This window comes from Cyprinus carpio, chromosome A7 (assembly GCF_018340385.1).
Source record: "Cyprinus carpio isolate SPL01 chromosome A7, ASM1834038v1, whole genome shotgun sequence".
In the NCBI taxonomy this organism is placed as follows: domain Eukaryota; kingdom Metazoa; phylum Chordata; class Actinopteri; order Cypriniformes; family Cyprinidae; genus Cyprinus; species Cyprinus carpio.
Window position 1 is genome coordinate 15,581,535 of NC_056578.1, and position 14,645 is coordinate 15,596,179.

At 35.8% G+C, this 14,645-nt stretch overlaps 1 protein-coding gene across 1 annotated transcript; it reads right to left on the reverse strand.

Moving 5' to 3' along the window:
- Positions 1 to 77: 77 nt before the first annotated feature.
- LOC109092784 (trafficking protein particle complex subunit 14-like) lies at positions 78 to 14,548 on the reverse strand. Its single transcript, XM_042759904.1, has 11 exons — positions 13,985 to 14,548; positions 13,648 to 13,952; positions 8,823 to 8,918; positions 8,379 to 8,508; positions 7,109 to 7,195; positions 6,844 to 6,964; positions 5,831 to 5,978; positions 5,444 to 5,678; positions 3,491 to 3,627; positions 3,163 to 3,362; positions 78 to 2,229 (listed from the first exon to the last, which is right to left on the reverse strand). Exons 1-11 carry the CDS (start codon positions 14,160 to 14,162, stop codon positions 2,076 to 2,078), a joined length of 1,791 nt encoding a protein of 596 aa, XP_042615838.1. The 5' UTR covers positions 14,163 to 14,548; the 3' UTR covers positions 78 to 2,075.
- Positions 14,549 to 14,645: the final 97 nt, after the last annotated feature.

Here is a 14,645-nt window from a genome sequence, read left to right on the forward strand (position 1 = left end):
ATTTGCCTTGACAAGAGGCAAAAAAAAAAAAAAAGATTCTAATAGTTTTTGAAGTTTGGGTTTTTTGATCCATGCTGTTCAGGAAAACATCAGATCCAAAACCAGAACCAGTCCTTTGAACATTCCTTCTTTTTCCTCCGAAAAACAAGTTACAAAAATTGAATAAAGTGCTTACATAAAAAAATAAATAAATAAACATGATAGTCCAAATCTTTTTGTTCATAAATGATCTAATCGTGCCAAGCAACTTTTCTTCACAAGCTGTCAATGTAAAATAATAATTAGATAAGTCCAAAACTAGAAAACTGGCCAAGATGCAAATATGGAAATTACAAGCGAAGTGAATTTAGAATTTTAAAATTAAAATAAGCCACAGTGTAAATTAAAACATATTATCTACACCCACAATGCGGTTTTAGATAACTGTTACATTTCCGCAGAATAAGAAGTCTTGTCTAAATATTTTAGTCTGAAAAAATTAAACATTCAAGATCCTAAAATCTGTCACAATATAAAATCATGTGCAACATTCAACAACAAAGGAAAAGGTTCTTCAGTCCCAAGGATTAATCAGTAGTCCTAACATCTGCACAGAAATGTAAACATTGATAAAAGAAATCAATCGTTACCCCATTAAATGGCACAAGGGGTGACACTTTATGCCAGATGATTATTGATTATCACTACAGCCTGAGGGGTTGTGCATATCAAGCTCTTTGTTAAAGTCTGATGTTCAGTGTAAATGCATAGAAATCAATACAACTGTATGACCAGCATCTGCCCTGATGCTTACCGGGAATTTGTTCCCAGACATCTAGCAGGAGAGGGGCAAGATAATTATGGAGCAAAAGAAAAATGATCCCACATGTTTTTTATGAACACACGCTCCATTAGGAATGTGACAGCATATTTTCAAAACCATGAAGGGAGGAGCAGAAATAAAATGGCATCTGCCAATAACACAAGCTCCACCTTCAGGAACCAGAAGTGACTTGATTTGATATTGACAGGTTGTGTGTGATCACATGGGAGACCTGTATAGGTTTAACAGCTTGATTAACTGGAGTGTTAACATTACAACAGTGAAATAATTTGATGAATAAAATAAATACAAATTTACACTACAGTTACACTGCAGGGTACAATAAATCCCAGACCAAAAACATTCCAATGTACAAGACTAAAAATTAAAGAAGCCTTCTGATTGCTCACAGGCACAACTTTGCAAACCATCTTTCAAGTAATTAAGGAAAACAATAAAAGCACTTTTACAAAGAGGCATTAAATATGGACAGGGAAATGTTGGCAGTACTGACAAATGAAATGTAAAGACATTTAAAAAAAAATCTATCCAATAGTAAGTAATAAACAAAGAAAAACATGAATTTGTACGAGACATGCTTTTACAATGGATATGACTAAGGCCCAAACGGAATCTGCTGAATTCTTCATTCTTTGCACTGATTTTGGGACGCAAATCTACAGAATAGATTTAAGCAAACACAATGAGTTAAATAGAGTGCTGGACTAATATGTGTCTGAAAACATTGCCAAACTATTAAATAAACAATCATGCATGGGGCCGGTCCTATGGAGAATCAGTTTCTTCAGAAAGATTTCTGAGCACACAGATTTCATGTGGGTCTGGGTATGACCAATCATAACCATCCATTCTCCCTTTAAACAGCCAGCAATACAATATTTTAACTTGTATGTAAGACAAGTTTCAGAACTTCACGACTCCCGACAGTGAAATGTCCTATGAATAAACAATAAAAACCCTGTGTGTTTATGCTTTCTTTTCATTCCTTCTGTCGAAATTGTCAAAAACAGTAGCTGCATGTATATTGCATTGAAATTATTTTAAAATAATCATAACTGTGCAGCATGTAAACAATGAATGCTGGAAAAACGAAAACAAAAATACATATTGAACTGAAACTAACAGACATTAAACCACTTTTTCGATTTACACTGCTTCCATGACACGTGGGTCTTTCCCAAAGTTCAAAAACATCTCTACTTCCTCTCCTCTGTGCATTTGTGTATGTGTGTATGTGTGTGTGTTTGTGCATTTAGGTGTGTGAATCCAGTACCAGCACCTTGCACTCACGCTTGGCAATTTTGTCAAGTGACAAGATGTTCCTGTCTGGAGGGAGGTACAGCGGCCGTCCAACAGGAGAGCCCACGGGAGGGGTGATGGCCCTGCGCTCCATAACACTGCCTGTCCTGTAAGACACAAACAAACATGAACACAGACATTGATCTGTGCTGCATAAATGAGACAACCATGATTTGACAAAGAAACATTGTGAAGTGAGGCAGTTGTAAGAGGACGTACCAGTCTACCATAGGCTGTATCAGAGCTCATGCCTATGTAGACAGTTCTAAATCAACTAATATCTTCCATTTTAGTTAGAATAATGGTGTTTTCCACAAATATTACTAACTTGTTAAGACATAAATACATTCATGTATTGACCCATTAATACTGTATGTGATCAAAAGTTTGGGGTCACTAAGATTTACCAAGATGCATTTAATTGATTAGTAATATTGTGAAATATTATTGCTATTTAAAACAAGAGTTCTATGTAATTATTTGTAAAAATGTAATTTATTCCTGAATTTTCAGAAGCCATTACTCCAGTCTTTGGTGTCACATGATCCTTCAGAAATCATTGTAATATTTGGTGCTGAAAAATGTTTCTTATTATTATCAATGTTGAAAACAGTTGTACTGCTTAATATTTATACATTATTATCATTAAAATTATTATAATTTTTTTCTCTTAAAAAAATCTCACTGACCACAACCTTTTGAACAGTAGTGTATATTGTCACTGCACTTAATAATTAAATTAAACTAATTCAATCGTTTAAAAAAAATGGGTTGGCAGTGCATCTTTGTTCACCCTCTGTGTAAGTAATATTAAACCTTAAAAATGAATTCAAATAAAAAAATAGTAATTACTTTCTATTAAAAAGTCTGTCAACAGAAAAAAATGTAATCCAAACAAAAAAATTACATAAGAAAAAACACAAAAAAAATAAATTTATTGTTATTTTAAATTATTGTTAAACATATTTAATTCATATATAGTGTGTACAGTGTATGTGAGAGAGAGAACCTGTAAGATGTGTGCATGTTCAGTGCTATACCTTGTGAGGTGAAACTTGGATGGCTGCTGGTGAGAAAAGGACTGAGAGCGGCCCAGACTGAGACTGGCCTGATGTCGGTCCAGAATATCTCTAACCGCTGGACTGGACGGACTGTTCTTGCGGGACAACGGACGAGCATCAGGGGGAGGGTTGGACACGGACGCTGTGAACTGTAGCTTCAGTTTCATGTGCTGACTCAACTAAAGACAGAGAAGACAGAATAGCGGATATTGAGGTGTGTAGATCCAGTAATGTAACTCATTGGTTTTGCTGAAGGAAGTGAAACAGAATACTGAATTGCTCACGTCACACACATATGACTCTTTACCTCAAAAAGACCTGCTCGGAGTATCTGGAAAGCCACACTGACGGAAAGGGTACTGCCTTTTCGACAGTAACCAAGGTTACTGAGAGGAGAATGACACACCACTGCATTCACTGCAGGATCCTCTTTCTGTCCACGACCTGAGAAGAAGACAGGGTCAAAAAACATCTGGACATACAGTAGAAAGCAATATTTTAGTCATGATCAAGCTGCTAACACACACACACACACACACACACACACACACACACACACACACACACACACACACACACATCAGGCACACTGAGATGTGCTGCTCATACAAGATATGCAGGTTCTAATGGTTACATCTTAAACTTCTTAACATCATGTTCTCTCTGCACTTTCCTTATCAATAAAATAGACACAAAAACAAATAAGCACAAAAAAGAAGCCAAAAACTACAATAACATTAAACCTTCCATTCATAAAGACATTAAAAATCAAATCAAGTATGAATGAGTTTGGAAGGGTTATTGTCCATCTGCAATTTAGTCAATTTGCAGTCTGGATTCTTTTACTCATTTGTGTTTGATGTGCTAAGCCTGACATTAGCTCATCTGGCATTACATTACAAAGAGTCACATACACAGCTACAGCCTCAGACTCTGCGTTATCTACATCTACAAGCATAAATCACAACCTTTATGAGCAAATAACATTTAGCAACTTTTGCCTTTGCGCTCTACTTTGCTTTTATCAGGCCTGTCTCTGATAGTGGCAACACTTTTTATATGGTTGTAATATTTTTTATCACCTTTGCAAACAACACTTTTTAATTGACTGTCAATCGCACATTGCTTAATACTTTTACTGCTACATTTCCCCACTTTGGTCGAACACTCTTCTTGACACTTTTTTTAACATGATACAAGAAGTCTCTCTCCTCCCTCTTCAAACCAGTGTTGTTAATGTTTACTAAAACGAAAACTATTAAAACATTGCTTTTGTTAATTGAAGTAAAGCTTAAATAAAATGTAATATAAATATTAGAAAATAAACTTATTACAGTCGATACAAACAGTGAAACGGTTGGAGCTCTGTTATCACTCTCATCAGCCAATCAGATTCGAGGACCGGATAGAATTTAGAATTTCGAATTGATATATATATATATATATATATATATATATATATATATATATATATATATATATATATATATATATATATATATATATATATATATAAACAAATTACAATATTAATGATTAGGCACAAAAAAATATAATGAAAACTGAAAATATAAAAATAAAAGCTAATTCTATAATATTATATAAATAATACTAAAATAACACTGTTTCAAACATATTCTAGACTCAATCATAAACCCACCACCAGAAGCATTTCTAACCTTTCATTAGTACTGACCCCTCATCAGAAAAGTACCCACCATATTTTAACAGTCTTTTTTAATACTCTTTTTTGATATTGTTATGGATATATAGAAATAAATTGTCTTTACCTGCAGTACAAAATCATTCACGAGCAGCCTGCCCAATAAACTGCCTCACAGCTGACAAACTGATTTTCTTTCCAACAATAGATCGTAGGTAATAATCTACCTCTTCCAGTGTCTCCTTTTAGTTTTCTGACTTACAAAATAATATCCCATTACACTGTTAGAAACAGCTGCAAATGGTTCAGTGCTTGAGTGTACTCTCCATATGAACCAAACTGAATTACAAACCATTTCAGACCTTTTGGCAAACCTGTTTGACCGATTAGATCAAAAGAGTAACTAATTTACGATCTGGCATCACACAGCTGATAAGAGAACACTTTCTGAAATATTATCAGAGAAAATGTTTCTCCAGTGTCTCAAGTTAATATATTAAAGCAGACACACTAATCAATTCAATCACCATGCAGCTCCATGCAGCCATATGTTCTTAAACTTAAGCCACTTGTTTTTACTATTTTACCCATCCTCACCTTCAGGCGTCCAGACTAGACGGACTGCCAGAAAGTCCTGCAAGTTGTTGAGGAGGGTATATCTCACCCGGAAATGTTCATGAGCCTTGACCGCACTGGGGCAGCTAGCTGTCATAATGAAGCGCGGCCGGTCCAGTCTCACACTAGGGAGACTATAGTGAGTGTAGATAGAGTTGGTGAAGGGCAATTTAGAAGTGGACCACTGCAAGACTGCAACTAATGGCACCTCTAGTCCCTGCAGCAAAAAGAAACATGACATTTCATTAATACTATTTATTTATTTAATATATTTATATAATCAAAGTGTTAAATAATTGCAAAAAAGATAAATGGCTGTGGAATACATATTTGTAGCCTGTTATCACTCAAAATATCCTGATGGCCCACCTCAGTTGAATCATCTTGTGGCTGGTTATTGAGCTGCAGCTGGAAGAGAAAGTTCTGCTCCTCTAGAGAACTGAGCATGCTGGGAAGGTGACTGGACTCGCTGTCCATTCTATAAAATGATGCCATGGCAACTTCTCCTGACTGATGACTGAAGCACAAAACAATTAAACATTAACACAAACTCTCTCAAATGCATCTATTATAGTGATTCTATAATGTTTTTATAATATGTTTTTATGGCCTCAACATGTTGTGATCTATGACAATGAGTAACAAATTATTAAAATAATAAAAAATATAACCATCTGGACAAAAGCAGAAAACAAAATGATGACTTTGGACACTAAATGGCAAGGCAAACTGGAAATTGTAAAATGCATGAAACATTCAAAAGCAAAAACTGTAATTTAATATTAAAGTATGGCATATTAAAAAACATAAAAAACTTGGGCAAAAATCCTTGCATGATTGTATCCCTGTGAGCCATCAAGTATAACAATTACATTAGTATTTTCTCAAGGAAATAGTGCTATTTCAAAAAGAGTTTTAGACAAGGTTTGTTTTTGGGCTTTGGTTCTGTATTTTATATATATATATATATATATATATAGAGAGAGAGAGAGAGAGAGAGAGAGAGAGAGAGAGAGAGAGAGAGAGAGATGAAGAAGAAGATGAATCACAATTCAGTATACATTGATTTAAATAAAGCATTTAAATATTATGTTGATATCATCATGGTCAGTTACTTTTTAAATGTTGAACATTCTATAACCTTTCAAATTTCCTTAAATTATGATGTTTACAAGTTAATAAATTGTCACTAACTAAACCAATCCATCTTGTGTTATCTACAAAACAATATTTAAACACTGAAGTGTTTCGGGTCGAATAAATAGCAGCCGTTTATTATTTAGGGACAGGAATTTATAACAAACCATAATCAGAACGTTTGAGGATGTACTGTAATCACACACACAGGTGTGTGCGCGGTCACACCCAATGTTTTCTCTTACCAAACATTGTCCACCAGCAGTACAGAGCCATCTGGCATCATTGGTAAGTATGAAGCATTGAAGTTGGGAAAGATCTTGATGTCACGTACACACACTTCCTCTTGAGAACTTGCATTTAACACTGAAACAGTCAGATGTTCAAACATACATAAACAGGACGTCTATCACATAAAGATACAGGAAACCACAAAAATAAAAGAGATGTAGTGCATGCACCACAGCACTTATAAGATGTGAAAAGAGCTAGAAAGAGGGCTGACGTTACCTTTGAGGATAGTCAAGTGTCTTCCTGAGACAGTCATTTGTTGACACTTTACAGTTGGAGGGGGCAGGACATTAAGTGTGGTGCTGACTGTTAGCAAGCAAGAGAAAACAAGACCAATTTAAAACAATTAGCACATGTATCAAAAAAAAATGTTTAACAGTAAAGTGAATACATGTAATACAACACTTAAAAAAAAAACAACACAACAATAAATTATACAACATTCTTGCTGCTCGACAATAACAACAAAAAAGTTTAAACACAATAACATTTTTCATATCAGTCGATATCGATAATTGTCACAATAAATTTCAAATCTTTGTTTCTTTCAAGTTTAAAGGCAGATTTTTGCTCCTAAGTGAAAGTTGTAGAAATCAGACAATTAATTGTGGTTTTAAATGACTCTTTTTGTCAGAACATGACAAACACTTCAGGCTTTTGAATTCTTTACACATTTTTTTCAGTCATTCTTCCTTAAAAAAATAAATATCAATATAGAAAAATGTATTTCTTAGTATCTGCGCGTTCTAATGAGTGATATTGTTTCAAATCATGAAACAGGTTTGTGTTGCCTGAGTTTGCAGTGCAGGCTGCAATATATGATACATTTTTTGTCTCTTAGAAATGCACATTTGACAGTAGCTTGAGTTGAGTTGACAGTAGTAGCTTGAGTTTGGATGCAGATGTAAATTTATGTTCATTATCAAAAACAGCAACATCTGTGAAAAACTGTAACAACCTCATTTTTATATGGTGAAATGTAATTACAGTATTCGGACTGTTTGAGTTTGATTAAAATTAACCATTGGTCATCCATAGTAGCATACATTTATATCATGATAACCACGGTTAAAACCTCAATACCATAGTAAAAATATAACTATGTAACTATGGTTTCTAGGTATTTGTATGAAAAATACATTTAGTATAAATGCAAAAATGCTATAGCTTAATCACAAAAAATACTGTAATTAATTATATTCCATTACTCCTTTAATACATAATACATTATTAATATAATAAAATTCCGAATGAATAGCCCTCATTTATCATGCCACAATACCATGGTTCAGTCAGTGATACTACAGTAAATCCATGGTAAATGACGGCGATTTGTAGAGTTAAAGCCTTCTGACTGTCTCATTGCTCACAGTCTTTCTCCTGTTTGCTGTTTAGTGTCATGTGACCGAGACTCATCCGTGAGCTCTAGTGAGGTCCTAAATCAATAATGACATCATGCAATATTGGGATGAAGGATGCAAGAGCTCACCCTGTGCTTTGAAGGTGTTTAGATCCTGGCGGAATGTTTGGCAGGGGCTCTTTTGTTGGAGGATGCTGAGGTAGCCATGCTCTTGGATCTCAGCTTTCTCCTCTTCTTGCTTCCACACAGTTACAATTATCTGTGTTGAGGTAACACACATCCATTTATATCAGAGGTGCAATCAGCAACACATGCAACATGACATATCATGAGCATTGGTGTTTGATTTTATCTACATTTCTTGCACATACACTCACACTGCTTTGCATTAGAGCCTTGCACAAGCATGCAAAACTAATCAGCAATACAACCGTGTACAAAGAAATGTGTTACTTCCTGTTCTATTTATACCAATACCACAATACCATTATCAACTGAAAATACACAGCCATATGCATGAATGCAAGAACACACACACACACACACACACACACACACACACATTAGCCATACCTTCACTTTGAGAGTGTTGACAGGGAGCTTATCCAGGGACACAGTCAGGGGGAAGATGACCTCATCGCTTAAAACAACTGGCTCATCCACAGGAGACTAAAAAAACAAAGTAAAATACTTCAAGTTGAGACATGGGACAAGTGAAGACACTATTTTTAGATTATATGTATAGAGCAGGGTTTCCCAAACAGGGGTTCCCAAACTCCTGGGGGTCCAAGAAGGAAACTTGAAGTGGATTGCGAGTTTTCAAAGCGTGCTTCAAAGCAAAGTGCTGCACTGTGTTCAAATGAGCAGCTTGTAATCTGGTGTATTCAGCATCTAAAAGTACTCGTTTCACAGTAAATGCAGCGAACTCTCTCTCTGCATGAGCTGGGAGTTCACAGTTTTTCTCAGCACTATAGGTGCAATTATTACAACTGTGTGCTGGAACATCACAACTCTATTGTGTGCAAACATTTAATTCTTGCTTCAAAATCTAGTTATTGTGTCAGTGACTTGGCCAATGGCACAAAACACATGCAATTTGCTTAAATCAATAAGAAATTCAAATCTGATGTGAATAAGATACTTACTGTTCAGACATCTGAACTTATTGCTTTGAGAAATAAACAACAATTCGAGAACTGAGCCAAAGCGATTGAGAAAAACTGTAATGTGCATTTAGGAACACAATGTATGCTAGGTTCACTTTATTTACACATTCGCATAATTTTATATATTTTTTGGGATTTCACGGGTTTCAATATTTCAAAGTGAAGAATTTAAGGCATAAATATTAGCATTGTACCTTTTTTAAAAATAAATTTATTATTAAATATGTATTTTTTTTTACAGTTTAATTGTAATTTGTAATATATTTCTGTCTTCATTTTTGTAATTAGAGTTAATAGATCATCATCATCATCATCCTAATCTATCACTTTCACAACTAAAAAGAGGTTTGAGGCTATTTTAAAGTTCAGGTACAAAAACAAAACACTTAGTAAAAAAAATTTTTCTGTTGCTTTACAGCAGAATTTGTCTCATATTTTATGTAGTTTGCATTATTGATTCTGTTATTTGCCTGTTTAATACTGTGGAGCAGTTTTGAGACAATCTGTATTGTATAAAGTGCTATGTAAACAAAGGGGACTTGATTTGATCTGTTTAGTTGCATGTCATGTGACCATTAACCGACATCAGAGAATATGTGATGTGTCATTATTGAAAAATTAACTTAAAATCACAGGGGGTACTTCAAGCAAATATATTACATCTAAGGAGTCCAGCTGACAAAAAAAGTTTAAGAATGCCTGGTGTAGAGTATCTGCTTGTTCTTGTACCTCAGAGACAATGTCAAAGTCATACAACCTTGGCCTACAGTTTGAGTATCATACAGTAGCTCTGTAATGACTGACTTCTAAAACAGGATTGGTGCATTTAAACGATTTGCACTACTGGGTGTGTGACTAGCAAAGAAAGCAGTGCAAATTTCACAAGGTGGGTTGTACCTCTGTTTGAAAAATTAATTGCTTTGCTTCTTATGAGAATTTTCAATACAAAAAAAAACACACTTTTGTTAGTTGTAAAAAATTTGTCCTAAATTCTTGATTTAAACTGCCTTGACTTCATTACAATGATCATATTTCATTCTCCGGATGCCATTTACAATCTGCAGATGTTATTTAGATCTACAATCTGTAGCTTCTGTATGCCGGGCTGGGGTATACAGACATTTGAGAGGCTAGGGGGAGCAAACAGGTCCAACTTCTGAGAAAAATACTGAAAAGGAGTCCCTGAAAATACTCGGGTCAAATTACTTAGGATAAAACCTCTCTTGGTATCAAAATATTTTTAATCTAAAACGACATAATGCTATGAAAAGACCTTAAGGTAAATGTTTCTATTTTTTACATGTAACTTTCACTGTCAACATAAATGATAAAATTACAAAAGCAAAAATAAAAAGCTGAATCTAAATTTTCAACTTAAGAAGAAAAGTGCAACGATCGGATGTCTGATGAAGGCTTTAAATTTGTCCAAAATGTCACTGTTTTTAAATAATTAAAGTCAAGCCTATGTTTGTGGAATGAGTCTAAAGTCTAAAGTCTGAAATTAAATATAGAAATTATATGAATTTAATCTTCATGCCCTTTTAAAGTTTAAAGTTTTACATTTACTGAGCTCTTATTTGTTTTAGCTGTGATTTGGGGTTTTTACTTTAGCTTATCTGTGCAGATTCATGAAGCTTGTTAACTAACATTGGATTCACACTGAAGCTGATTGTTTATCTTCTGTTTTGTTCTTTTGTTGCATGTTTTTCTCCATCTAATACTACATATATCAATATACAGGACATTTGATGTGCACATATATGGCTCCACCTCATAGATGAACGCCTCTTGTGAAATCAAATAGCTTTTTTCCTAGAAGATGTTCGCCGTCTTCATCTTGTGTGACTATCCTGTTATCTGCTGATATTTCTCAAAATCGCTGTTCATTTCCTTTGGTATAAAAAGTTTTTCAGTTAACAAAACATTACTGAGAGCACCTGCAGGGGTTAAAGTCAGGACTGTTATAGAAACAAACTGCATGATCGCATTCTGGGCAGAATACTGAAATGAGGAAGCCCTTTGCAGTACTATGACTATGCTCAATTATAAATTGGTTGCCAGCCATAAGAAAAGGCAAACACATCTCTCAAACAGTACAACAGGAAATATCAACACTTCCGTGTTGTTATAGATCATCAAATATAGTTGTATGTTTAACAGTGAACTTTAACTGTACAACAAACAGCTATTCTGCAATAGACTGAAGTGTTTGTTTAAGCACCTGTACATAGGGTTGCCAACTTTGTCACTATGAAATGAGGGACAAAAGGTGGGCTGGTTTTGTGCGAAAATACAGTGTATGATTTTTAGCCATTTGTCATAATGATAGCTAATTTAAAGGAATAGTTCACCCAAAAATGAAAATTCTGGTCATCGTTCACTCACCCTCAAGTCGTTCCAAACCTGTATGAGTTTCTTTGTTCTGCTGAACACAAAGGAAGATATCTGGAAGAATGTTTGTAACCAAACAGATCTCGGTCCCCATTGACTTCCATAGTATATATTTTTTCCTACTATGGAAGTCAATGGGGACCAAGATCTGTTAGATTACAAACATTCTTCCAAATATCTTCCTTTGTGTTCAGCAGAACAAAGAAACTCATAATTTTCATTTTTTGGGTGAACTATCCCTTTAATAAAATATTAATACATAACTCTCATGCCTTGGCAACGTACAGTAGGTTTAATAATAGTTTGTTCATTTACAGCAGCATTAACACAGACAAATAGTAAAGGTAATAGGTAATGGTTCAATTAAAGGACTGAGACAAAACACTTGTGACTCCTGCACTGTAGGTTAGAAAAATTCATGTTAATCTTGCATGTGACAAACTAAAAATAACATAGCTTATGTATGCTGTAGTTTTGCTTGGAATCAAATAGCAAACTCAGAACATGCAACCTCTGTGCACACAAACAGTGGTGGGGAATAAATTCTAAACATTCTTATTCACTCAAACTATATATAAGTTGGAAAACAAAACTTGACAAAATAAAACATTTAAGTGCAAAAGAAGAAAAGAGGGGCATGCCTCTGCTAACCATGTCTACTTTTTCCATGGATATTTTTGGCTACCCTTGACCGATTCAAGCAGTCTTTTGTCCTTTTGTGCAGCCAGAGAAAAGTCCTTACATGACAGTTCACAGTTATTTGAAGTTCATTTTTGGGGGCATCTCAGTTTATCCTGGAAATAATCACTGCGAGGAATGATGAGGTGAGATTTGTAGTCAAATAATTAAAACTCAGATATCACACACCAATATCTGAGTTTGAATTATTCTGAAATATTGATTATTACCTCATTTGTCATGTGTGGACTATATTCCATAGGGTTGCACAAATTCCTCTGCTTAGACAGTGACATCACTATTTTGGATTTACCTTTAGTACAAAGTGTGTGTGTGTAAAGCTACGTTGACTTATGTTATTCATACAGTACCTACTCACAAATAAACATCAAAAACAAAGCTGGCTGCAATGAATTTCTGTGCAAAACAGCTTTTACTACAAACACTTCCACACAAGAACATTGTTATCACATAAGATCATTTTGATAGAAAACAAAAAATATTTAAAGTAGATAAAATTAGAATAAATAAAATGGAAATGTCTACATACTACATACTATTACTACTGTAAACTTTGCAAATAGGACATCAGCCCCTTCAAGTCAATGAACAATAACAAAGTGGGCTGCAATGAATGTCTGTGCAAAACAGCTTTTAGTGAAAAATTTCTATACAAGAACAGTATCACAAAATAACATTTTTAATGTTTTTAAAAGAACAAGTTTTAAATGAAAACAATTTTTTTTTTTTTTTTTTTTAATCTGGAGTAAGCATGTGACGGCAGCGTGCACAACTAATAACTAATATCATCACGCTATAAAGGGTTGGCCTGCGCTGGGTGCGCCCCTCCCCCTATAACTGTTCTATCTCGCGGAGGAGCTCATTTGTGTGCGTCTGTGTGAAACACGCATAGGAAAAAAGAACGACAGAAAGAACGGCTCCCATCGTTCATGTTTATGAGCCGTTCAAAAGAATCGGTTCGTTCGCGAACGTCACAACTCTAGTGATCATTCTCAAGTGTCGTGATCAGCACTGCTGTTGTATCAGTGGTTAGATCAGCGCAGTAGTAAAAAAACGGGACAAGTGAGGTCCCGTACGGGACAGATCAATTAGGCTCAAAATGCGGGACGTCCCGCCTAATTCGGGACAGTTGGCAACCCTACATGTACAGGAGCCTTGCGGAATTCCCTCACGCCGTTGCCGGGGTTGTTGTGAATGAGGAGCGGCTTGCATTCCCTGAAGCCCCGGTACCTCGGGCCCCCTCTAACGTTACCTGCGCAGCCCACCTCAGCAGCATCATCATCGTCCGTATCCTCCACACACTCGTCCCCGCTGCTGTGGTAGTCGTGATACAGAGGCTGTGTCCGCTGTCGGCTGTCACCAGGGCTAACGCTGGCCACGGCGCAGAGAGAGCCGGCCAGCTCCCTCCACGAGCGACTGCTGTGATGCTCCGAGCCGCTGCCATCAGCTGCCGCAGTGCAGGTCGACCACCACAACAACGACACGCTACGATATCACAAAACAAAAACAAAACAAACCGCACCCCCTCCACGAGGTAAAGGTGACTGCGACGCGGAAGCGTGCGGTATTTGGCCGGGTCCGACAGGTCTGAGATGGGGACGGCCGGAAAATACATAAAGTACTCGCATTGCGATTCCATCATTAACACCGTGACCATCACAGCGCACTGCAAGCAGAGGTATCCGGTTAGCCTGCAAATAACACTCCCATTCAAAAAAGAATCTCTGAATTAAACGAGCACGTTTTACATTTCACCTCGCGTAATATCACGGTTTCCCAGATTGAACAAAATTTGCATTCATCCTATTTTGTCCCATTTCGATGGGCTGCCAGTTAATGTATAAAATACAATCAAGTGCGCTGTATGGCAGGCACGCTTATCGAGTCAAGACGGAGTAGAGCGGCATAATAGCTAGGCAAGAACAGTCGCTTGTCGATAAAGGTAAACAATGGTCTAGATGTGAAAGCAGCTACAGTTTCGTTTAATTCTGCGATTAATTATTATAACTGTTACATTTCACTACTATGTATGTAATGATTCTCAATTGAAATGTATTATATTATTATTTCCAACAAAATAGCTTATGCATGGGGAAAGTCCTGTTTTGAAGCTGCTCCTATGTCTACATTTAAATGTAAA

What these genes read in the sequence shown, in the direction of transcription:
- LOC109092784 (XM_042759904.1), bottom strand. Translation starts at nt 14,162, where the DNA reads ATGGTCACGGTGTTAATGATGGAATCGCAATGCGAGTACTTTATGTAT. An exon ending in TCAACACTCTCAAAGTGAAG is followed by an intron (nt 8,509 to 8,822) that starts GTATGGCTAATG and finishes ACCTCAACACAG; the next exon opens with ATAATTGTAACTGTGTGGAA. An exon ending in ACACTTGACTATCCTCAAAG is followed by an intron (nt 6,965 to 7,108) that starts GTAACGTCAGCC and finishes TGACTGTTTCAG; the next exon opens with TGTTAAATGCAAGTTCTCAA.